Here is a 25,600-nt window from a genome sequence, read left to right on the forward strand (position 1 = left end):
TATTTGGGTTGCTGCCAGGTACTTGGGACCTGGGTCGGCCACTGTTAGAAACAGGATACTGGGCTTGATGGACCTTCGGTCTATCCCAGTATGGCAAATCTTATGTTTTTATGTTCAATGCTTTTTACGGAATTAGGGGAACATTGTGCACATGTTGAGGGGGGTGAGAAGGAGTTTGGGTCATTCTCTGTTTCTGTTATATGTGACCGAGTAAGTTACTTGAGGTTATATGTCCTACTGCTTACTGAAAATCCAGCTCTGTGCGTGCTGGGCACCTCCAGCATTGAGCATGTTCCCTCAGTGTGTCCAGGAAGAGGTAAATTGTGTTCGGCACCCTCGGTCAGTTTGAAATGCTGTTGTCTATGGTGCATACATATTGTAGTAGGTTTCAGTGAGAGGAGCACGAGGTCAGTGTCATGAGGTGACTAGTTTTGCCAGCCAACACTGACTGCATTAAGATACACCTGTGACCTCATTATAAAGCACCTGTCACTTCACTTTTGTAGGTGCTCCCTGTAACATTTATGGTTTTGTTTTGAAGAAAGAGTTTTCTCCACTGTCTGCAGTGGTAGTGTACATTCTCTCCCACTGTGCACGGCAGCACCCGGGTTCAAAAACTCAAATGAGAGCAACTGCTGGGCAGTCAAGCAATCTGATTGACCAAATGCCGCCCGATGCTCTGTAATACCGTAGGTGTATTTAGTTGTGCGTTTCATAAGTCTTATGGTCCGAGGGCTTGCCTGCCTTGTACTTTGATGCCACATTTGCCTTTAGCAGAGTAAAGAGACTTCCCTTATAGGACTAGGAGAATAGATAACAGAGAAGTCTCAAGTCTAAACCCAAGATACTTTTTGTTGTATTTCAAAAGATAGTTCTTTAAAATTTGCTCGTTCTACCACTACTATTTTTTTTTTCTGACTTGAGTCTGGCAATTTATCGTGTCATGCTTTGTTTTCATAGGCCCTCTGGTCAGATATCTGGTGGTCAGTTCTATGCCCATTCTGCTCCGGTATAACCTGAAAGGCAAAAACGCTGTCCTTATGGCTTTGCAAGTGCAGAGGCGGACTTTTATTGGAATTTGAATGTTCCCAGTCTTGGAATGTCCCCATCGCCACCTTGGGGTGAGTGAGTTTACTTAGGTAGCCGGGGCTGTGGGTGCCCGAGGCCAAAGTCCTCTGGCTTCCATTTAGATAGCTCGTGCTGTCATCCAGCGAGTCCTTCCTGGAATGGTCAAAGGAGACGTGGTTCCAGTTGCGGCAGTGATAAGCCCACCACCTCGGCTGCTTTCTGCGATGGCATTGACACTTGAGGATACGGATGAAAGCTCGCTTGAACTCTTTACTGAAGCATGGGTAGATAATGGGATTGATGCAGCTGTTGAAGTAGCCGAGCCAGAAAATGATCTTATTAAGTGGTGGGGTGGGTTTCAACACCGGGAAAATCGCCCCTGAAAGGAAAAAGAAAAATTGAAAATTTACAAAAGTCAGAGCAGACTGCATTTCCCTTTAGATTGTCTTAGGCTGAACATCTGCTTTCAGGGAATACAACTTCACTGTAGCTCACTCTATAACAGAATAAGTATGGGAGAATGAATAATCACCCTAGATTTATAATAGAACAAGTAATGAATCAAAAAAAAATTTGAAGGGAAACCTGGGAGATATTCATTATGGTCCTTTGTGTGTCCAAGTGCTTTGAACATGAGTACCTATATGAACTGGGTCCAGAGGCTCAATGAGCGATGTTAATGAAATTGCCATTATTTTTTGGGCAGGAATTCATTCTCTTCGTTCCAATATAAATCTTCTGGTTATTGGTGCAGGGCAATTAAATATGAGGGATCATGTCATGTGCAATACTTCAAACCAAATTCCCCTGGAACCAATCTATCTATCTATCTATCTATATAAAATTGGATGTATCTGTGTGTGTGTGTGTGTATGTTCCAGCAAAACTCTGAAATGCATGGAGAGATTTTAAACAAACTTGGTATACCTATCACTTACTATTTGGGGAAAAATGCTGTGGGGGTGGGAAGGGGGTGATATGTAAAAATTATCAAAAATGATAGATAATTGGGCAATCAGCGAGTATAAAATAAAGGGCTCCTTTTACTAAGCCACGTTAGAGCTTTAATGCGAGGAATAACATGCGCTTAGGAGTGATCATTAGTGAAGATATGAAAACTGCCAATTGAGTGGAGAAAGCTTCATCCAAGGCTAGACAAATGATGGGTTGTACCCGTAGAAGTTTTGTCAGCCGGTAGCCTGAAGTCATAATGCCGTTGTACAGATCCATGGTGAGACCTCATCTGGAATATTGTGTGCAATTCTAGAGGCCACATTACCAAAAAGATGTGCTGAGAGCCGAATCGGTTCAGCGAATGGCCACCAGGATGGTCTCAGGGACTCAAGGATCTCCCGTAGGAGGAAAGGCTGAGTAAATTGCAGCTATACTCACTCGAGGAACGTAGAGAGAGGGGAGACATGATTGAGACGTTCAAATATATCACGGGCCGTATCGAGGTGGAAGATGATATCTTTTTTCTTAAAGGACCCACGGCCACAAGAGGGCATCCGCTGAAAATCAGGGGCGGGAAATTTCATGGCGACACCAGAAAGTATTTCTTCACCGAAAGGGTGGTTGATCATTGGAATGATCTTCTACTGCAGATAATTGAGACCAGCAGCGTGCCAGACTTTAAGAAAAAATGGGATAGGCATGTGGGATCTCTTAGGGAAAGAAGTTAGGGGGGTGGGTCATTAGAGTGGGCAGACTTGATGGGCCATGGCCCTTTTCTGCCGACATTTTCTATGTTTCTGAATTGCCGCGCCCGCTAGATCTTAACGCCAACATTGAGCTGGCGTTAGTTTAGCACGCACTAAAATGCGTGCTCTAAAAACGCTAACGCAGCTCAGTAAAAGGAGCCCAAAATAACGGTGGCACTCCCAGTCAAACTTTCTGATAGCAGCATTGCAACTTTGTCATGCTGTATCTCGCTGTACTGTCAAGCGAACAGCGCTAAAACTTGTCTGCATATCTTGATGGCTTCTGCTCTCCGAGGTACCCAACAAGGATCTCTGTTTCTGGGCTACTGATAACGCCTTCTTCAGGGGACACTGGTTAGTCGAGTACTGTACAGACATGCGCTGTGGCAAAAATAGCTAGGCGGTCCTTGCTAATCGCTGCAAAAACAAATTTGTCTAATCGTACTTCTCTGATGAATGATGGGAGAGGATTCCATGTTTGCGGCGCGGTCACTGAAAAAAATGTCAGCTCTTCTGGTACTGATAATTTTTAAAGAAGGAAGATTATGATCTGTGGATCTCAGTGTTTTTGAGGAGGTATTAGGTATTAATAGTCTGTCAAGAAAAATGGGTTGGTTTGACTGGCAGATTTTGAATGTATGAGGTGCTAGTTTAAATGTTATTCGGGGGGGGGGGGGATCAGTAACAGTGTGCATTTTTCAAGAGGGGTGTAACATGATCAAATTTTTTGGAGTTTGTTATGATTTTTATTGCTGTATTTTGTGTTACCTGTAAATGTCTTTAGTTCTCTTTGTGGTCGGTTGCTGTACAAATGGTGTCAGGTCAAAAGCGCGCCGGGACAAAGGCGCACCCAGACAATTGAGCGCAGCGCGGAGGTGCGCGCTGCTCAAAATTACTGTTTTTAGGGCTCCGATGGGGGTGTGTGGAGGGAACCCCCCACTTTACTTAATAAACATCGCGCCGCGTTGTGGGGGCGTTGTGGGGGTTTGGGGGTTTGTAACCCCCCATATTTTCCTGAAAACTTCACTTTTTCCCTGTTTTTAGGGAAAAAGTTCAGTTTACAGTAAAATGTGGAGGGTTACAACCCCCCAAACCCCCCATAACGCCGGCGCGATGTCTATTAAGTAAAGTGGGGGGGTTCCCCAACAAAACCCCCGTCGGAGCCCCTAAAAACTGTAATTTTCTTTGGCGCGCGCCTCCGTCTTGCGCTCAGTTGTCGGCGCGCGCCTTTGTCTTTCGCGCCATTGTCTATGAACCGTACAAATAGCTGCTTCAAAAGGGAACTCCTGACATGAGATCATGTTTTGCTGGAAAGCTGTTTCAAGGTCCCTTCAATCGCACACGGATCATCTTGCTGCAATTTGAATCTAGCGGCTGAAGTCCTCCAAGTTACAACTAAAGTTATTTGACTACTGGGAACAATAAGTTACTTTTATACAGTAGATGGGTTCTCACAGGACATAATCTGTTGACCAATACCGATTGCTTTGAAAAAGATAACACTGACATTTGAAAGTTTGATTGGGAGCATTATCATTATTTAACTTTTATAGTCGAGTACGCTACGGGGATTCAAAGAGGGATTGGATGGATTCCTGAAAGATAGGGGGATTGAGGGATACAGATAAGGGTAGATAAAAGTATGGAAAGAGTAAAGATAAAAACAAGGGGCTATAGGGCTAAATCAAGTAAACATGACAGGTCATGGACCTGATGGGCCGCCGCGGGTGCGGACTGCTGGGCGCGATGGACCTCTGGTCTGACCCAGCGGAGGCAAATTCTTATGTTCTTATATTCTTATGACTGGGTGACGGGACAAAAGTGCGCGAGACTTCGGCGTGCCAACATTGCAGCGCAGACAATTTGGCGGAAGACCCCCAGTGCACCGCCTAAAAAGTTGGGGGAGGGGTGTGTGTGGGGGGTGCAAACCCCCCCCTATTATAGAGAATATCGGGAAAAAGTTAAGTATACTCTATAATGGAGGGTTTCTACCCCCTCACCCCCCAACGGCAGCGCAAAGAGTATGAAGTAAACAACCCCGCATCGGAGCTCTTTAAAAGTAACTTTTTAGGCGGCGCGCTGGGGTCTTACGCCAAACTGTCTGCGCTGCGATGTTGGTGCGCCGAAGTCCCACGCGCGAATGACTGTGAACCAGTGGACTATATGTTGTTTCCAGGAGAATTTGGTTTGAAATATTGCAGATGGCTTGGCCCCAATAACCAGGAGATTTACGACAGAACTACGAGAAGGAATGCCAGACAAAAATGACAGCAATTTCATTAACATTGCTCGTTGAATCGATGGTCCCAAATCAAACAATGAACATCTCCCAGGCTTCCCTTCACTCTTTTTTGATTCATTATTCGTGTAATGTGATTATTCATTCTCCCGTACGTATTCTGTCATAGGGTGAGTTTAAGTGAAGCCGTAGCACTGAGGGTTCAGGCATTGGCATAGTGAGGGTGAGAGGCACCCGGGGTAGTGGTGCTTCACCCCCAACGCACCCCTACATTTTCCTTCCCCCCTCCCCCCACTGCCATGCGTACACCTGCGCCACTTCCCTTTCCTTGTACCTCTGTAACATTTCTGGTGCTTGAGCAGCAATCCCCAATCTGCTGTCGTGCCTGCACGGGGGTCTGTCTCTGATGTCACTTCCTAGACATAGGTCCAGGAAATGATGTCAGAAGAAGAGCTAGGAAGCGGTGTGTGCGAGTGGCAGTGTGTGTGGGAAAGGAGTGGGGGGGGGGGAGAGTGGAGAGGAGGATGGGTCGTCACACCCCTCCCGAGATGGCGCTTGGGGCAGACTGTTCCTCCTTACTACGCTACTGGATTCAGGTAACAAAGAACAGGAAGCTCAGCCCTCTTTTTCTTAACTCTACCTTAAAAGCATTCTGGATATTTCACTATATGGGAAACAAATAGAACAGTTGAAAAACCGGTTCATAGATGAAAGCGCGTGGGGCAATCATGCACCGACAAACCCGCTAAGACAAAATGCGCGCAGGACGTCCGTGCGCCAGATTTAAAGGTAAGTTTAAAGCGCTCTGAGGAGGGATTGTTTACTTAGAACAGTTGCTGCTGCTGTTGGGGGGGGGGGGTTGTGACCTCCCCCCCCATTAAGGAGGAAAGTGTAATTTTTCCCAGTGGTTTAGGGAAAAATTAGTCTCCTCTATAAGTGTGTGTGTGTGTGGGGGGGGGTTTCCCCCCACCCTCCCCCAACGGCAGCGGCAACTATTCTAAGTAAAGTGGGGAGAGGTTTCCCCCCACCCCCTCGGAGCAGTTTTAAACTTACCTTTTAATCTGGCGCGCTGACGTCCTGCGTGCATTTGTCTTAGCAGGGTTGTCGGCGCGCGAACGTCCGGTGCGCTTTAGTCCTGTCACCGAAAAACCAGGACTGAATCACCTATTCTATTTAACTAGGGCTTCTAATTTTAGGTCTCAACTGATAAAACACCCAATGCGAAAAACTTTTGAAAAAAATGGCAGAAAAAAAACAACTTCCTCTCCACACGCATACATTTCATTTTATTTTTTTACTCCAACAAACATTTTAGCTCATCAGATCGCACTAACAGAGTGCCTGAAACATGAACTCCACTTGTTGAGGACATCACGTTTCTATTCGTCCCCTCTGTGCTTCTCCCCCGCCATCCCCAACAGAGCAGTTCCAGAAATTATATACACAAACTGAAGGGCGGCGCTGCCTCATCTTTAATCCCCCTGCTCTGTTTTTTTCTCCTTTTCTGTGCTGAGGACTTCTAAGTGACACAAATGCTCATATGTGATTCCACTGTGGAAACACTATTTTTATACTTACCTAATTAATAATAATAATAATAATAATAATAACTTTATTCTTGTGTACCGCATTACCATGGAAGTTCTATGCGGTTAACAGATGAAGAGACTGTACATTTACAGCGAAGTTACAATTTCGTTAGACGATACATATTCAGTCATGTTACATTTACATTTTGGACGATAAATATACGGTGAAGTTATTTTAGCAGCTAGTTACATTTGCTATAAGTTAGATACAGCGGTGTTACAAATGGCAGTGATACATGCGGCGGTAAAGGGTCTAGGGGGAGGAGAGGTCAGAAGAGGAGGAAGGAGGAAGGGGATAAATCAGAGGAATTTGTCAAAAAGGTAGGTTTTAGTTAACTTCCTGAATGTTTGATAGGGGGGGGGAATTGGAGATGAGAGTGGAGAGGCATTTGTTCCATTTGCCCGCTTGGAATGCTAGGGATCGGTCAAGGAATTTCTTATAGAGGCAGCCCTTCAGGGAGGGAAAGGAAAACAGGTAGGTATTTCGAGTACGAGAGGGGCCAGCAATTTCAAGGTGCTTAGATAGGTAAATTGGTGAAGAGCCTGCTAAGGTTTTGAAGCAGAGGCTGGCGAATTTAAAGGTGATTCTTGCCTCCACCGGCAGCCAGTGGAGTTTAGTGTAATAGGGGCTAACGTGGTCATATTTTTTGAAGCCGAAAATGAGGCGGACAGCGGCATTTTGTTGTTGAAAAATAACCAAATAAATATATAATGTGTAATTGCCTAAGCATAGAATCTGTATATATAACTCCGATCCAGATGGTCAACATTTCGGAGTAATGGTGACAAGTAATGCCATCCCTCTGCTGCTTTTTTCTTTCTTTTCTGGACTGCATTGGTTGTAAGGACCCCTCAAAATGACTTTGTCCTCCAGAGCACTCAACTTTAGAACATGTCCAACAGGATAGCAAGCAGAAGACACGCAGCTTAGCCCTTATGCTAGAGAGTTACGCGGGGACAGAAGTCCCACCCATCCCTGCCCGTCCCCGCCAGGATCTTCTCCGTCCCCACCCATCCCCGTCAGGATCCTCTCCATCCCCACCCATCCCCGTCAGGATCCTCTCCGTCCCTACCCATCCCCACCAGGATCCTCTCCATCTCCACCTGTCCCCATCAGGATCCTCTCCATCCCCACCCGTCCCCATCAGGATCTCTCCGTCCCCACCCATCCCCGTCATGATTCTCTCCGTCCCTACCTGTCCCCACCAGGATCCTCTCCGTCCCTACCTGTCCCCACCAGGATCCTCTCCGTCCCCACCTGTCCCCGCCAGGATCCTCTCCGTCCCCGCCCGTCCCCGTCAGGATCCTCTCCGTCCCCACCCGTCCCCGTCAGGATCCTCTCCGTCCCCACCCGTCCCCGTCAGGATCCTCTCCGTCCCCACCCGTCCCCGTCAGGATCCTCTCCGTCCCCACCCATTCCCGCAAGGAATTACCTCCATCCCCGCCCGTCCCCATAAAAAGCAGCAATTTCTTTTGACAGGATCATCAATTCCACAGTTTCTTTTGTGTTTGCGCTGCTGTTTTCCTTGTGGAATCTCTTTGGCGGAACCCTTTTTTTGTTTTCTGTTCAGGTAATTAACTTATAAACCCCCTCTTGTACTAAGGCTGACGTGTCCATTATATTATATGGATGAACCCTCCTTCCAAAGCTTTCCATCCCCGTGGGAGTCCCGTTGGCTAGAGGGCGGTCCCCATGGGAGTCCCGTGGGATTCCCGCAATCCCTGTTCCCGTGCAGATCTCTACCTTACGCTGAATGTAGAATGTCTCGACCAGCAGTTACAATGTTGTCAACCCAACCCCATGCAATCATATAATCTAATTCTGGATTAGCATCTTCCATCCCAGAGCAGCCTGCTGTTTATTGCCCTTGAAATTGTATTTGGAAGGGAATTGAAAAATAAAAGATGGATGTAAAGCTTTTGCTGACACTGAGCTATGTTGGCATGGCTATGAACTAACCGCAGGGTGACAGCTTAAACATTCATTCTGCTGAGCACAGAATGACTGTGGAAGCAATGAACTCAGTGAACAACTGAGGATAGTTCAGTAAGTGGTTATACCAAGCACAGAATGGAGACTGAGCCAGAGTTTAGAAGTAGAGAATGACAAGGGGGACAAATTTTTCCCCGTTCCTGCGGAAACTCATTTTCCTGTCCCGTCCCCGTGAGTTCTTTTCCTGTCCATGTCCCATTCTTGCAAGCTCTGTCCTCATTTACACAAGCCTCAAATACTATAAAATCCTAAGTAGCAACATTCTAGAGCTCAGATTGTGATGTCATAATGCCTCATTCCACCAATGCCTATGCTCCGTCCTCCTCTGCGCAAGCCTCAAACACTTTACAATCATAAGAAGCAACATTCTCGAGCTCAGATTGTGATGTCATAATGCCTGATTCCACCAATGCCTAAGCTCCGTCCTCATCTGCACAAGCCTCAAACATTTTAAAATCATAAGCAGCAACATTCTAGAGCTCAGATTGTGATGTCATAATGCCTCTTTCCACCAATGCCTAAGCTCTGTCCTCATCTGCACAAGCCTCAAACATTTTAAAATCATAAGCAGCAACATTCTAGAGCTCAGATTGTGATGTCATAATGCCTCTTTCCACCAATGCCTAAGCTCCGTCCTCATCTGCTCGAGCCTCAAACACTTTAAAATCATAAGGATTCGAGGCCTATGTGGTTAAGGCAGAGCTTACAGGAATGGGGTAGGCACAGGGACAGTGACAAAATCCGCAATGACGGGACAGGGAAATTGAGTTCCTGCGGGGATGTGGACAAATTTGTCCCCGTGTCATTCTCTATTTAGAAGCAACATTTTGGAAAACAATATTTCTTTCTTTTAAATACATTTTTTTAAATTGACATGAATACAAAACAGAATAAAGAAATAATGCAGATATAGGCCCTGATTCTATAAAAGACGGCCTAAAGCTAGGCACCTAGTTCGGCATGCCTAGCCAATAGAGGCATCTAACTAGCGCGTTTTTTAGCGCCGGCTGCGGCGGTAACAGCTCTGATGCTCGTAGGAATTCTGTTACCGCCATGGCAGGCACTAAAAACCATACTATGGTTTTGTAAAAGGGGGAGGGGGAGGGTTGGTTTTTAATGGTGTTTTTAATTATCAGCGCCAATTAAGCCAATTAAAATAAAATGATTGTGTAGCATAGCGGTTAGAGTTGCAGCCTCAGCACCCTGAGGTTGTGGGATCAAACCCTGCACTGTTCCTTGTAACCCTGGGCAAGTCACTTAATCCTCCACTGCCCCAGGTACATTTGTGGACAGATGGGGAAAATGCTAGAGAACCTGAATATAATCCGCTTAGGCTATAAGTCAGGGGTGTCCAATGTCGGTCCTCGAGGGCCGCAGTCCAGTCGGGTTTTCAGGATTTCCCCAATGAATATACATGAGGTCTATTTCCATGCACTGCTTTCATTGTATGCTAATAGATCTCATGCATATTCATTGGGGAAATCCTGAAAACCCGACTGGACTGCGGCCCTCGAGGACCGACATTGGACACCCCTGCTATAAGTGGTATATAAATACTAAAATAAGCTGTTAGGCACCTACCAGAGTACGGGTGTGGATTGAGTTAGGTGTCTGCATTAGGTGCTGGTATTGTAGGCCAAGAAAACCCTGGCTTAATATACCAGCAGAGTATTTATTTTGGTTTTATGTAATTCGAGGTTGAGTGTATTTTATCGGCGATCAAGGAATTACAATTAAACCACAGCCTGTATAGAAACATAGAGCATGACGGAAGAAAAGGGCTGACGGCCCAACAAGTCTGCCCACTCAAGAACCCTCCCTCCCTCGAGAATCCATCTATTAAGCTTCCCTCCCTCTCTCGAGAATCCATCTATTAAGCTTCCCTCCCTCTCTCGAGAATCCATCTATTAAGCTTCCCTCCCTCTCTCGAGAATCCATCTATTAAGCTTCCCTCCCTCTCTCGAGAATCCATCTATTAAGCTTCCCTCCCTCTCTCGAGAATCCATCTATTAAGCTTCCCTCCCTCTCTCGAGAATCCATCTATTAAGCATTCCTCTCAAGCGACCCCACCAGTCTGTCCCATCGTCCCTTGAAGTCGAGCGTGTTACTGGCCTCGACTACCCGTCGTGGAAGAAAATTCCATCGATCAATTACCCTTTCGGTGAAGAAGTATGTCCTGGTGTCCCCCATGAACTTGGAATGACGTTTCAGCTAGAAACTGCACCGCGTGTGGACTAAGGGCCGGATTCTCTAAATGGCGCCATCGTCAGCCTAAAAAAACGGCCGCCGATCGCAGGCCAATCAAGCAGCAGCACCGTTTATAGAATATGGGCCTCGGAGACTGCGACAAATGTGGAATAAAGGCTCCACTAGAGACTGCTTCGAACGTAGGACAAGGATTTGACGAGAGACTCACTGAACGTGAAATGGGGGCTTAACCAGAGGCTGAACTGGATGTAGAATGAGGACTCCATCTAGAGACTGCTCTGAACATGGAATTAAGGCTTCATAGCGTTCAGTACTTGCTAATTCCATCAGCACACTAACCCCCTCTTTTACAAAGGCGTGCTAAGCTTTTTAGTATGCGCCTGTCTCTGGAATGCATTACGCATGTGGCCTGTTTTTCAAGTCTTATTTTGGAATGTACATAGTGCGTGTTTTGACCTACAGATCTCTCTAGGAATGCACACTTAATTTACGGCGGCTGAATTCACTTTTCTGATCTTGCTGGAATGTTTCACCTTATCTTGGGTTACAGTATCTTGGATGCAGCAAGTCAAACTCTGTATTCTAGCCCTTTATTAGAAACATAGCAAAAGACGGCGGATAAGGGCCGCGGCCCATCTAGCCTGCCCACCCTAATGACCCTCCCCTATTTAACTCTGTGCAGAGATCCCACGTGACGATCCCATTTCTTCTTAAAATCAGGCACGCTGCTTGCTTCGATCACCTGAAGTGGAAGTCTATTCCGGCGATCGACCACTCTTTCGGTGAAAAAGTATTTCCTGGTGTCGCCGTGCAATTTCCCGCCCCTGATGGTGAGGCCCCACCTGGAATACTGTGTGCAATTTTGGAGGCCACATTATCGCAAGGATGTGCTGAGACTGGAGTCGGTGCAGAGAATGGTCACCCGGATGGTCTCGGGACTCAAGGATCTTCCATATGAAGAACGGCTTGACAAATTACAGCTATACTCGCTCGAGGAGCGCAGAGAGAGGGGGGACATGATCGAGACGTTCAAGTATCTTACGGGCCGCATCGAGGCGGAGGAAGATATCTTCTTTTTCAAGGGTCCCACGACAACAAGAGGGCATCCGTGGAAAATCAGGGGCGGGAAACTACGAGGTGACACCAGGAAATTCTTTTTCACTGAAAGAGTGGTTGATCGCTGGAACAGTCTTCCACTACAGGTGATTGAGGCCAGCAGCGTGCCTGATTTTAAGGCCAAATGGGCAGACTGGATGGGCCGTGGCCCTTATCTGCCGTCTATTTCTATGTTTCTATGATTTGAAGGTGGGGTGGGGGGAAGGCTAAAAGTGAGAAAATCCAAAGGATGGTGTTGGCCAAAACGCGATAGGAAATGGAAACGTGTTGGAAAAGGAGCCAGGGCCCTGCTTTGAAAGTTTGGGAAAATATGCTGAGTCAGAGAACTGGGTGATGGGAAAAAATGATCAGCTAAGCAAAGGGGGAGATTTGATTGAGAGGGCTAAGAATGGTGCTGTCTTCCACAATTGTTAGAGAGTATTGAGCATGACCTGTAAGACCGGGGAGGATGGGGGAGAGGGGATAGGTTTGAGCAAGAGTCAGTAGCCCAAAGGAACAGCAGATTGCTGGCCATGCAAGTAAAGGGAATTACAGTAAAACCTTGGTTTATGAGTATAATTCGTTCCAGAAGCATGCTTGCAATCCAAAGCACTCGTATATCAAAGCGAATTTCCCCATAGCAAATAATGGAAACTCAGAAGATTCGTTCCACAACCCAAAAACTTTAATACAAAATACTATATGTACTTGTATTGCAAGACTTTGCTCGTTTAGAACAGTCACTACACTCTTTTCTCGACTATATTGTAATTCCTCCTTCTTCCCTCTTGTTAATCTGTCTTGTCTATTTTCGTCTTTGTAGTTGTATATGTCTTTGTCTTAAATTTCAGATTTCCCTTTTTTAGCATTGTATTCTCGCCTAGAATTTATGACAGGCATGTAATCAGATTTTAAATAAACTATGAAACTATGAACCATCGGCTCAGTTGTGATGTGTGTACACTGTATGTACTTGTATTGCAAGACATTGCTTGTATATCAGGCTAAAATGTAATAAAATGTTTTGTTTGCCTTGCAAACCAAGTTACCAAGGTTTTACTTTATATAGAAATACAACTCAATCTGCATTTGTATTAGTTACTTGCCCAGACAATTCCTGTTTTATATAATGTATAAGATGGATACTTCAATGAATTTCTACAATAGATCCAAACCACCTAAGAGAAGAAAGTCTCTGTGAGGGACATACAGCTGAAATGCAGACTTTCTTGAATGGGTATTCTGGGTCCAGCTGTTAGTACATGAAGTGTTGGTGTAACCAGGGGTGGACCTGAGCAATAGGGGTCATGAGCTCCTAACCACCTATTAAAAATGATTAAACTACACTTCTCCCTCGTTATTCGCGGGGAATAGGGGCAGAGCCGGAACGCAAATGGCGGAAAACCACGAATATCTGGCTCTGACCCACCCCCGCCTCCCTTCCGCCTTCCCCTGGCATCCCAGCCTTACCTGGTGGTCTAGCTGGTTTTCGGGGCAGGAGCGATCTTCCTACGCTCCTGCCCCGTGCAGATAGCCATTAAGTAATAGCTGTGGGGAGTTCCCGTAGTCTCTCGAGAGACTACGGGAACTCCCCACAGCCATTTCCTAGTGGCTATCTGCACGGGGCAGGAGCATAGGAAGATCGATCCTGCCCCGAAAACAGCTAGACCACCAGGTAAGGCCAGGATGCCGGGGGGAAGACAAAAATATGGGGTTTCTTTTTCCCTCCTCCCCCCCCCAACAAAAAATCACGATTATGTGAAATCGCGAGTAGGGAAACCGCGAATGGGGAGGGGGAAGTGTAGATGGAGGCTAGGGGAGAATGGCCCCCCCCCCATGCTTGTGTAGATCCAAGAGCACTCTCCTATTGTCCCAATGGGTCCACCCTGAGTGTAGCTATGAATTAAGTATATCTGTATTTTATGTCATAATTATGTAACCTACAACTTGCTCCTCTCCAGTATTTTTATTCCATGCGATCTATATTTTGCCAGAATCTCTATTTTTTTGTGTCTCCCGAAAAGAAAATAGTGTCGATGCCCTGCAAAATTTCAGACACATTTCAAGCTCTGAGTCACTGGAAAGTTGGTGCGTTACAGCAAATTCGCAGGGCTTGAACAGCTACCCTCAAAACCATCAAGAAGAAATAGTGCACATCCCTCAAATTGCCCTGAAAGATGCAACGAACAGAGCCAGCTCCTGGCAGTTTGGCTGCAATGCTCCTTTAAGACCCTACTAGGACTGCATCGGTCCTGCATTGCTGGGTCAGACTTTCTTGCATGACACCCACTGGCAGTTGAATATGGTCTGAGTTGGTGTTTCTGGAATGCAGACTTTTTTTCCCTACATGCTCTCCTGTCTAGGCACTAGAATTCCGTTTTAACCAAAAACAGGGAATATACTAATTCAACAAAAAGTCAGTAAAAAAATCTATGATTGTATAAAAGAGAACTGACTATGATATACACCAGTTATGAGAAAGTGACTGTACTTTGAAAATATGCTCAGAGAAGTGAAACTCTGAAGAGGGAGTGATACCCCCTCTTAGGGAAAGAGTTTACCATCCAGTCACTGCATATCCAATATGAATAGTCACTCTCTAAGACCTGGTGATATTCTTTTGTAGTTTTCCAAGTTTTCTTATGCTGCCAAAGTACACAGGTTATTCTAATGTTCTTATTGCTGTAAATATCGCAGGAATACTGATGCAATGCACTTATCTTGTAAATATGGATTTATGGGGTCCCCACTTATCTTGTAGATATGGATTTATGGGGACCCCATAAATCCATATCTACAAGATAAGTGCATTGTATCAGTATTCCTGCGATATTTACAGCAATAAGAACATTAGAATAACCTGTGTACTTTGGCAGCATAAGAAAACTTGGAAAACTACAAAAAGAATATCACCAGGTCTTAGAGAGTGACTATTCATATCGGATATGCAGTGACTGGATGGTAAACTCTTTCCCTAAGAGGGGGTATCACTCCCTCTTCAGAGTTTCACTTCTCTGAGCATATTTTCAAAGTACAGTCACTTTCTCATAACTGATGTATATCATAGTCAGTTCTCTTTTAGGCACTAGAATTGGCAGAATTCTGTGCACACAAGCTGCCTCATCCATTACTCTCTCACTGCTAAATAACTATGCTATTTTTATCCTGCTAGAGCCATAAAGCAAAATTTAACAGACGTGGTACCACAATATGGTTCACAAAAACATAAATGCAGTTTCCTCCCTCAATCTCCGGCTGGTTTCCCATAGCTGTCTGATAGGCAGATAACAAATTTCTCTTGGAAGAGTTTGCATTACCGCTTTCTTAAATAAATGAGCATTTATTATGATAACCAACCCAATAACAATGTACTTTGGAATCCAATTACATGAAGATTTAACATTTGTGTTAAAGGAATAGACATTGGAATAACCCAAGACTTTTACCCCCAGATTCTTTATATGGTGCCCAAAGCACAATTTGGGGGGGTGGATCACAGATCTGTGTGCAAACTAATTAGCTAATTAGGCAAAAACAATACACTTAAGTGGCAGTAATTAAGAGTTATATGCAGGTCTGTCCTATACCGTATTGAGGGTATAGGACAATATCATGTTATAGAATAGGGTAGGGGTAGGCAATTCCGGTCCTCGAGAGCCGGAGCCAGGTCAGGTTTTCAGGATCTCCACCATGACTATGTATGAGATGGATTTGCATGCACTGCCTCCTTGAGATGCAAATCTATCTCATGCATATTTATGGTGGATATCCTGAAAACCTGATCTGGCTCCGGCTCTCGAGGACCGGAATTGCCTACCCCTACCCTATTCTATAACATGATATTGTTATGTCAGAAGTGGCCCAACTCAGACCACCTCCTAAAACTCTCACTAAAGACAGTTTTCAATAAAAACACTCAGAGATGCCACCAAGATACTCAAAGATTTTCATAGTATCTGGCTTTATGCATCAAATCCTCACCGGGTATTCTGTTTTTAGATATGTTCAAGTCTTGATAACTGAACCTCGGTGGTCGTTATATGGGCAAAAAAGCTTCAAAAAGGGACAATATAGCCTTGAGGAATCCTTCTGGGTGAAACATGTCATGTTGGCTTGTTAGTCCCTGGGATGGTGACCATTTTAATATTTAAGCTAAGTATTTAATATTTTATGGAACCTTAATAAGAACATAAGAATTTGCCTCCACTGGGTCAGACCAGAGGTCCATCGCGCCCAGCAGTCCGCACCCGCGGCGGCCCATCAGGTCCATGACCTGTCATGTTATTTTGATTTAGCCCTATAGCCCCCTTGTTTTCATCTATACTCTTTCCATACTCTTACCTACCCTTATCTGTATCCCTCAATCCCCCTATCCTTCAGGAATCCATCCAATCCCTCTTTGAATCCCCGTAGCGTACTCTGCCCGACCACTTCCTCCGGGAGCGCGTTCCATGTGTCCACAACCCTCTGTGTGAAGAAGAACCTCCTGGCATTTGTTCTAAACTTCTCCCCTTCCAGTTTCTCTGAGTGCCCTCTTGTGCCTGTGGTTCCCCGTAGTTTGAAGAATCTATCCTTGTCTACCTTCTCCATGCCCTTCATGATCTTGAAAGTTTCTATCATGTCCCCCCTAAGCCTCCTCTTTTCCAGGGAGAAGAGCCCCACAAATATTTATACAGCTAAACACACTTGAACATATCTAAAAACAGAAGACCCGGTGAGGATTTGATGCATAAAGCCAGATACTATGAAAATCTTTGAGTATCTTGGTGGCATCTCTGAGGGTTTTTATTGAAAACTGTCTTTAGTGAGAGTTTTAGGAGGTGGTCTGAGTTGGGCCACTTCTGAAATAACAATATCATAGTATCTACTCTCATGAAAATCTTCTATAAAACATACAAGCTGTTGATTTAATAATCTATTCTCTAACATGTGCACCTAAATTTCATATCATGCAACTCAGAAGGAGGTGTGGCTCTGTGTGAGTCCAGATGTTCCTAGAAATCAGGTGTGATGTTATAGAAAGCCTGAATTTGTGCCATCAGTTGGGTATTATTATATAAACAAGAAATTGAGGGTAATTAAGGGATGGTTTAAGGTTCATAACATAAGAACATAAGCATTGCCTCTGCCGGGTCAGACCAGGGGTCCATCGTGCCCGGCAGTCCGCTCCCGCGGCGGCCCCCCCCAGGTCCATGACCTGAAAGTGTTCCCTACCTAACCTAAAATATCCATACCCTATTCGCTCAATGTCCTGTAAGGTACCTCTATCTGTACCCTGTAATCCCCTTCGCTTCCAGGAAGTCATCCAGTCCCTTTTTGAACCCCAGAATTGTACTCTGTCTTATCACCTCTCCGGGAAGCGCGTTCCAGGTGTCCACCACCCTCTGAGTGAAGAAGAACTTCCTTGCATTCGTTATGAATCTGTCTCCTCTCAGTTTTTCTGAATGACCTCTTGTTTTAGTTGTCCCTGCTAGTCTAAAGAATCTGTCCCTCTCCACCTTCTCTATGCCTTTCATGATTTTATAAGTCTCTATCATGTCCCCTCTCAGTCTCTGCTTCTCCAGGGTAAAGAGCCCCAGCCTGTCTAACCGTTCGGCACATGAAAGGTTCTCCATACCCTTTATCATCCTCGTTGCCCTCCTCTGGACCCTCTTGAGTATTGCCATGTCCTTCTTGAGGTATGGCGACCAGTATTGGACGCAGTATTCCAGATGTGGGCGCACCATTGCTCGATACAGTGGTAGGATAACTTCCTTCGTTCTGGTAGTGATACCTTTCTTGATAATGCCCAACATTCTGTTCACTTTTTTTGAGGCCGCTGCACATTGTGCCACCGGCTTCATTGTGTTATCCACCAATACCCCCAGATCTTTTTCTTGGCTACCTTCCCCGAGTACCCTCCCTCCCATCGCATAGCTGTACATGGAGTTCCCCTTCTCTATGTGCAAGACCTTACATTTCTCCACATTGAAGCTCATCTGCCATTTTTTTGCCCACTCACTCAGTTTGTTCAGGTCGCTCTGCAGTTCTTTGCATTCCTCAACAGTTCTGACCCTGCTGGAGAGTTTTGTGTCATCCGCAAACTTGATAACTTCGCACTTTGTCCCTGTTTCTAGATCATTAATAAATATATTGAACAGCAGTGGTCCCAGCACTGACCCTTGCGGAACACCACTTGTGACCCCTATCCAGTCAGAGCAGTGCCCCTTTACTCCTACCCTTTGTTTCCTGTCCGCCAGCCAATTTTTGATCCATCTGTGCACGTCCCCTTCCACCCCGTGACTCCACAGTTTCTTCAGTAAGCGCTCATGGGGCACCTTGTCGAAGGCTTTTTGGAAATCTAGATATATAATGTCTACTGGGTCACCTTGGTCCAATTGCTTACTTATCCCCTCAAAGAAATGCAGTAGATTTGTCTGGCATGACCGGCCTTTACAGAAACCATGCTGGCTCGATCTCATCAGATTATTTTTTTCTATATGCTCATTGATACCTTCCCTGATCAGTGATTCGGCCATCTTCCCCGGAACAGAGGTTAAGCTCACCGGTCTGTAGTTTCCTGGGTCGCCTCTCGATCCTTTTTTGAAGATCGGTGTAACATTCGCTATCTTCCAGTCCTCCGGGATTACCCCTGTTCTCAAGTACAGGTTGCAAATATGCTGCAGTAGCTCTGCTGTTTCATCTCTGAGCTCTTTCAGTATTCTCGGGTGGATCCCGTCTGGGCCCAGAGCTTTGTCTGTTCTTAATCTATCTATCTATCATCACCTCCGAATATCAGTTGGGTATGAGCATTTATACCAAGCTAGTATTCTGTAAGGGCTGTTCTAAGCAGGTCCGGTTTAATCAATGGACCTGGTGAGGTTCTGGCTCCTTCCCTTCACTCTCCTCCTCCACTGCTCCCCCCTTCCCCCATCCACTCTCCTCCTCCACTGCTCTCCCCTCAGTCCTGATGCAGCTTTCCCTCTTCCATTTTAAGTCCAGCAGCACTCTCCTCTGTTCCCAATCCAGCAGCACCCCTCCCTCTCATCTCCCTCCTCCACTCAGCTCCAACAGTACCTCTCCCTTTGGGGCCCGCACTGAGCGTATTCGGTTTATGAAATAGATGCCTGTGTGGAACCGTGTCAAAGATTGGTTATTTAAAATCTGCTTCTGTCAAATGGGATTATGCTGGCTAAACCTTAGCAGGGCATCTCTGATCCTTGGTTGCAAAAATGGTGAAAACTGAAATATGGAAGAACAAACTTTCACAGAAAAGTGATATGCTTTTTTTAAAGCGCAGCTGCATAATGAAATCTGTGGATATGGATGCAAAGCAGTTTGATTTGTTACATATGTGTTGTATTTTGGAGGTTCCTATCCTCCTTAAGTTTTAACCCTCAGGGGTTTGTTTATGGTCACAATTAATACTATTTTATTTGTGATTATTTTGTGAGGAATGCTGTGAATGTATTTTGTAGGGCTTAATAAGAGGAGTCCATATAAAAAGAGTAAAAATTCACCCTATATATGTAATGTAATGTAATGTAATGTAATTTATTTCTTATATACTGCTAAACTCCGTTAGGATTCTAAGCGGTTTACAGAAAAATAGACAATAGGGTGCATTAAAATTATAAGTAAAATAGGTACTTAGAAATTCCCTTACTGTCCCGAAGGCTCACAATCTAACTAAAGTACCTGGAAAAATGACAGTTAGTAGAGTAATGAAGAAATAAAATAGAGAATAGATGAGAAAAATAAGAAAATAAACATTCTAATAAGATTACAATGATCTAAAGGACTTTGAAAGGTTGAAAAAAGAGGGGAGATAAGAATAGATGCAGAGGGAGAACCGTTGAAGCAATAGAAATTTAAATGAAATTTGAATGATAAAATAAGACAAAATAAGTGGTAAAACAATAAGTGAGATTAAAAAATATATCGTAAACTAAAAAGAATTGAAAATAAAATCAAAACAGTCAAAACTGAAGTCCAGCTTGAACGGGCCCCCGAGCCAACCGTTGGTTCGAGGCCGGACTGCAGCCCTCCTCCGTCGGCTCTCCCCTGCTGGAATGGGGGAGGAGCGAAGACAGTGTCGGGTGCCCTTGACAGACCTTTCAAATGTTTTCACCCCAAAGCCTTAGCAAAGCATTTTCTAAAATATGTACACTTAAAGCTACCAATAGTAACCAAGCTCGTTTGATTTCTTAGACTTCATCAGTGTAACTATAATATCAGTAAGAAATTCATCTCCAGAGGTCCAAACTAAAGATTTTGAAAATTATCCTTATTCTTGTTGCATTGGTTTCAGCGTCTCAGTTTCCACCACCGTTAGGTTTTTGACCCGAGAGATTTCCAGATCTTGCCAAACGTTAATTAAAACAGAAGGCACGTGATGTCCAAATCGTCTAGAAAAGATTAGCCAGGCTTTGTGTTAAACGTGAGGCCTGGCGTTTTATTTATAGTGCATATTTTCCAGTATTTCTTGATAAACACTGGAGTGTTGCTGTAAGCCTCTTATAGGATTAGGGGTTAAGCTTTTCAGTTATACTGGAAGAAGAGAGTTTCGAGGAGCTTGCGATGTGACACACTCAGTTTAGTGAGGGCACTTACATTTTCAGAAAAGAATCAAAACCCCCAAAGCAAAACAGATGAAAACAGAAATCCTATCACCAACGTTGTCTCTTTTGTAATCCGCCCAGAACTGCAAGGTTGAGGCGGAATAGAAATCAGTAATGTAATGTAATGAACTCGTTACTTTTGGTTTTAATTGCAATAGTGTACACTTGGGGCTCCTTGTACTAAGCTGAGCTGGCGGTTTTAGCGCGCACTAGTCGCTAATGCCACCATTGAGCTGGCATTAGTTTTTGGCGGTAGCACAGGGTTAGAGCAGCGTGCGCTAAAAACGCTAGCGCACCTTAGTAAAAGGAGCCCTTAGTTTCAAGGCTCGTAGTGGTATTTCAGATTTGACGTTAGGTTCCTACATTGTCACCTCAGGACTTGCACTTTCTTTCCATTGGCTGTATGCATTTTCTAGCGCGAAAAATTGCAAAATTACGGGACGGGGTAAAACGCGGACCTCACGGAGCTTAACCGCGCGTCCTTAAAAAAAAAAATCTGAGGTCCGTGCCACTTTTAGGGCTCCTTTTGCGAAGCCGCGTTAGCGGCTTTATCGCACGTACAGTTTTGGCGCGCGCTAACCCCCCTGCGCTAGCCGAAAAACTACCGCCTGCTCAAGAGGAGGCGGTAGCAGCTAGCGCGGGCCGGAAAATTAGCGTGTGCTATTACGCACGTTAATCCGCTAACGCGGCTTCATAAATGAGTCTCAGCATAGGGAGGGAAAAGCATTAGGATCCGTCGGAGCTAAAGTATCATAGAGGTCTGTCAGAGCCATAACCTATGCTGAGACTAAAAGTAGCACGGACCTCAGATTTTTAAGGACGTGCAGTTAAGATCCATGAGGTCCATGCATACAACCCCCCCCCCCCCCAAAAAAAAAAAAAAACCCGAAAACAATTCCTCCCCCCTACCTAATATCCACAGAAACATTTGTTAGCAATCTCCCTGGTCATATAATTGATCTGTCGGTGATGGGGGGAGGGGGACACGTTTTCCTCTGCAAATCAGTAGCCACAAAATCAGCCATTTACCACGAAGGTGCTGAGAAAGCCACACCTGCAAGTTCAGGATCACCGGGCACTATCCTATACAATAAGAGCCCTGGAAGAGGGTGGGGGAGGGTTAATGCCACCACAGACAGATTCTAGATATTCCTGAGGGAAACGCAAAACACATTCTGGGCACATTCAGTTTATTAAATTTGTACTGACATTTTTTTTTTATTAAACCCGCAGTGAAACCCGGAACGATTTCAACCATATTGTCAAATACAATTTACACGTGTAATATGGCACAAAAGTCCTGGTACAAGCTGGCAGTGCACCCCGTGGTAGCAGCAATGAGAGAGAAATCGTAGACCCAGACGAGCTTTAGCCTGACTTACTCGGAGTATCAGTTCACAGTAATCTAGCGTTAATAAACTTATATACTTCTCCCTCCATATTCGTGGTTTCAGCAATCGCGGTTTCGATTATTCGCGGTTTGCAACTTGCTGGCTCCTCTCCTCAAATTACATCAGCTTGCATAGAGAAATCGCTGATTCCAAGCGTTGACAGAGAAAAATCGCCAATTCCCGGCACTTTCTTCACCGTGTTTTGCCTCTCCTTCAGGAACAGGCCAGGTCTCCCACCATGTTATTCGCGGTTTCGCCATATTCATGATGGTTTTTTAATAGAAAACAGCGAATAATATATGAAAAAAGTTATTCACGGTTTTTCTGTATTCGCGGGTCTGCTAATCCCCTATCACAGCGAATACGGAGGGAGACAATTCCTTAGTTTGCACGCAATTTACTAACACAAATGATAGACAATCCCTTCTCTGTTTCTCAACCCTCTCCCCCCCAACTCCTGCTCGTCTCCCATTCTCACATCTTCTCTCCCCCCCCCCCCCTTTTATGTCCTCCAGCCTTTTGCTGGCGCCATTTTTAAAACCCATCTTCTTCCCCCCCCTCCCCTGTGATCAGGAGAGCAGCTAAAGACTCCACATTTAGGGCTGGGGTGAAGGAAGGACAGGAAGAAATGACAGGAATTTCAAATACCTGGCTCCCTGCACTCAGCCAAGTGGCACAGGCGGCTGCTTTGGAGAATGCAGGCTATTCTAAGTCAAGTTTTGGGCGATCTACCTCCCAGCTCTTGCCTGATTGAGAGAACTCTTCTAACATGAATTCAGGGTACTTCCAATATGGTCCATAAATAATCTGGTGACAGTAATAATATAATTGATTAGTGCAGTAAGAACTGGTGCACTGCAGACCACTCAGTGTCAGGGAAGGAAGGCGGGCTCTGCTTTTATTCCCCAGCTGCTGAGTCGAGCAAAAAGTTAATGCACCAAATATATTCTGGGTGGGGGGGGGGATATATCTTTGGGAACCCTGTATAAAGAAAGAGTTGTGCTGTATTTATATGTACATATTTGTCATTTTGGCTTGGTCGGTTGTGTAGCGATCAATAGAGAGCTGAGACGGTAGTTAATTTAACGACGGGGGCAGGGGAAGGTTTCTGCAGAGATCTTCGATTCATTTTCTCTTTCCAAAATTCAACAATTGGTGGTTATTGTAACTGGTTACAGTTTTAGAATACCAAAGAAACCAACAGGACGTGTTAGAATGCGTTTTCTGAAAAAGTGAACGGGAGGCTGGAAAGCCTCGGTTATTTGCAGGCTGTTGAAACTCGTGGGAAAAGTCCAGCGAGTTCTGTTGAGAAACGTTCCCGGTTTTGATCTATTTTTAAAAAATTAATACAGGATAGGTGTGAAGAACTGAGGGCAGACAAATCTCATCTCATCCAATATAATCACCCTAAGATTCTGGCAAGTTTCATCTTTGAACAAAAGTGCAAGCTCAAACGAGCAGCTTCCAAAGTTCAGATTTAAGCTTAAACCACAGACTTAGGGCTCCTTTTACTAAGCAGAATAGCGCACACTACAATGCCGCGCTCGCTAGATGTTAACGCTGGTGTTAGTTCTAGCCCCGTAGCGCGGGGGTTAGCTCGTGCGCTAAAAACGCTAGTACACCTTAGTAAAAGGAGCCCTTTAATCTACGCTATTTCATGGGAAGCGGTAAAACGCGGACCTTATGGATCTCGCGGATCTAAAACCGCACGTCCTTAAAAATCTGAGGTCTTTGCATTGACAAGCCCGCCTTTTAGCTTGTTTTACCCAGACCCTTATTCCACCGCTTTCCCTGCAGCTCAGGCCCCCCCGGCTCTGCCTTCCCTAATGGCTAAGGAGGGAGGAGGCGCACCGTGGCTTTTGCTAACCAGCCCGATCGTCCCTTCCTCTAGATCTCTCCCTCTGCGCTGATTCCGAGAGCCCCCGCAATATGACACTGGAAGGCAAATAGCTGGGTTAAAAATATGTGCAAAGGTCTGCAGTGCATCTGACCTCATGGACCTCACGGATCTGAAATGCATAACGCACTTCCTTAAAAATCTGAGGTCCGCGCCACTTTTAGTCTCTGGCTCTGACAGACCTCTATGACATTTTAGTGGCTGACGAATCCTAATGCTTTTCCCTCCCTATGCTGAGACTGAAAGTGGCACCGACCTCAGGGCAAAAGTTTTGCCGCTAGTCTCAGCATAGGGAGGGAAAAGCATTAGGATCCGTCAGAGCTAAAATGTCAACGAGGTCTGTCAGAGCCAGAAACTGCAAGTGGCACGGACCTCAGATTTTTAAGGACGTGCGGTTTTAGATCCGCGAGGTCCGTAAGGTCCGTGAGCTCCGCGTTTTACCCCTTCCCCTATATTTCATTTTGAAATGCATATCAGAGTAAACAATTAGCATTGCTTATGCTTAACCAAAACTTACCAACAGGTAAAGTTAAGAAGAAAGGTAACCAACACAGGACAAAGAAGCCGACCACAATCCCTAACGTCTTGGCTGCCTTCTTTTCCCTAGAGAATTTAAGCAGCTTGAGAGATAAGGAGCCCCGAGGATGGTGTCCCTTGGGTTTGGAGTTAAAGGAATCCCCATGGATGTTCTTCGAATGGATTCTTAAAGTCAATTCTTTGGAATCGGACCCTTCTTTCATTTCTCCTGCCTCCAAATTCTTTGTTATCCTTTTGGCGACTACGTAAACCCTGCAGTACATCACCAAGAGGACGGTCAAAGGGATATAGAAGGAGCACAAGGAGGAGAAGATGACATAGAAAAGTTCTTCGGTGATTATGCACACTTTGTCATCGCTGGGCGCCGGCTCTTTCCAGCCGAGCAGAGGTCCGATGGAGATGACCATGGAGAAAATCCAGACAGCCAGCAGAGCCAGAAGCGCTTTCTTCCGGGTGACGATGGTGGGGTACCGCAGAGAGTAGCGCACCCCGATGTACCTGTCGATGGAAATCACGCAGAGGCTGATGATGGACGCCGTGCAGCAGAGGACGTCCACGGCCGCCCAGAGGTCACAGAAGATCCTGCCCAACACCCAGTGGTTCAGGATTTCCCTTGTGGCCGAGAAGGGCAGGACAGTTAAGCTGAGCAGGAGATCCGCGATCGCCAGGTTCACGATGAAGTAGTTGGTGGGGGTTCTCAGGTGCCGGTGGCAGGCCACGGAAAGGATGACCAAGATGTTCCCAACGACGGCGAAGACTATGAACGCTCCCAGGATGATGCCTACGGTCACAGCCCTGGTGAGGTCCAAGGGCTCGGAGGTGGCATTGCCCTCCGTTTGGTTGCTGGAGTGCTTTCCATCGCTCCAGTTGGCGAGCGTGGACATTTCCGAGAATTCAAAGAGCGAGTGATTCTCAGCGGGAGGGAGATTCATCTTAAAACGCATCCTCCATCGCTAGAGCCAGTCCACCAAAAGGTTCCTCTTACCTCATGATCAAAGCAGTGAAATCGAGTCCGGATTTAGTTGCTAAACCCATCTTTGAAGCCAAACGTTAAGGTGTCCGATCGGCGAAGTTTCCCCACGTCTGTATTTTCAAAGCCTGCACCTTCTGCGCGTTTAAGTCTAGTAGAATAAAATAAAACCAAATGCCATAAAAGGTCCCTTTTTTTTTTTTAAAAGGACGGTGTTAGGTGTAGCCTCCATCCTTAGCTATTCTGGTAGAAGGCTCTTCCTGGTCGGGATACCATGCTGCTCCGAGAAGAGTCTGTAAACATTTGTGCGCTT

At 45.4% G+C, this 25,600-nt stretch overlaps 1 protein-coding gene across 1 annotated transcript; it reads right to left on the reverse strand.

The window, feature by feature from the left end:
• Positions 1–22: 22 nt before the first annotated feature.
• ADRA1B (adrenoceptor alpha 1B) lies at positions 23–25,573 on the reverse strand. Its single transcript, XM_033927794.1, has 2 exons — positions 24,298–25,573; positions 23–1,447 (listed from the first exon to the last, which is right to left on the reverse strand). Exons 1-2 carry the CDS (start codon positions 25,259–25,261, stop codon positions 942–944), a joined length of 1,470 nt encoding a protein of 489 aa, XP_033783685.1. The 5' UTR covers positions 25,262–25,573; the 3' UTR covers positions 23–941.
• Between the last annotated feature and the right edge of the window lie 27 nt (positions 25,574–25,600).

Source organism: Geotrypetes seraphini, chromosome 18, assembly GCF_902459505.1.
Source record: "Geotrypetes seraphini chromosome 18, aGeoSer1.1, whole genome shotgun sequence".
NCBI classification, from domain to species: domain Eukaryota; kingdom Metazoa; phylum Chordata; class Amphibia; order Gymnophiona; family Dermophiidae; genus Geotrypetes; species Geotrypetes seraphini.

What these genes read in the sequence shown, in the direction of transcription:
- ADRA1B (XM_033927794.1), bottom strand. Translation starts at nt 25,261, where the DNA reads ATGCGTTTTAAGATGAATCTCCCTCCCGCTGAGAATCACTCGCTCTTT. An exon ending in CTTCTTAACTTTACCTGTTG is followed by an intron (nt 1,448 to 24,297) that starts GTAAGTTTTGGT and finishes TTTTCCTTTCAG; the next exon opens with GGGCGATTTTCCCGGTGTTG.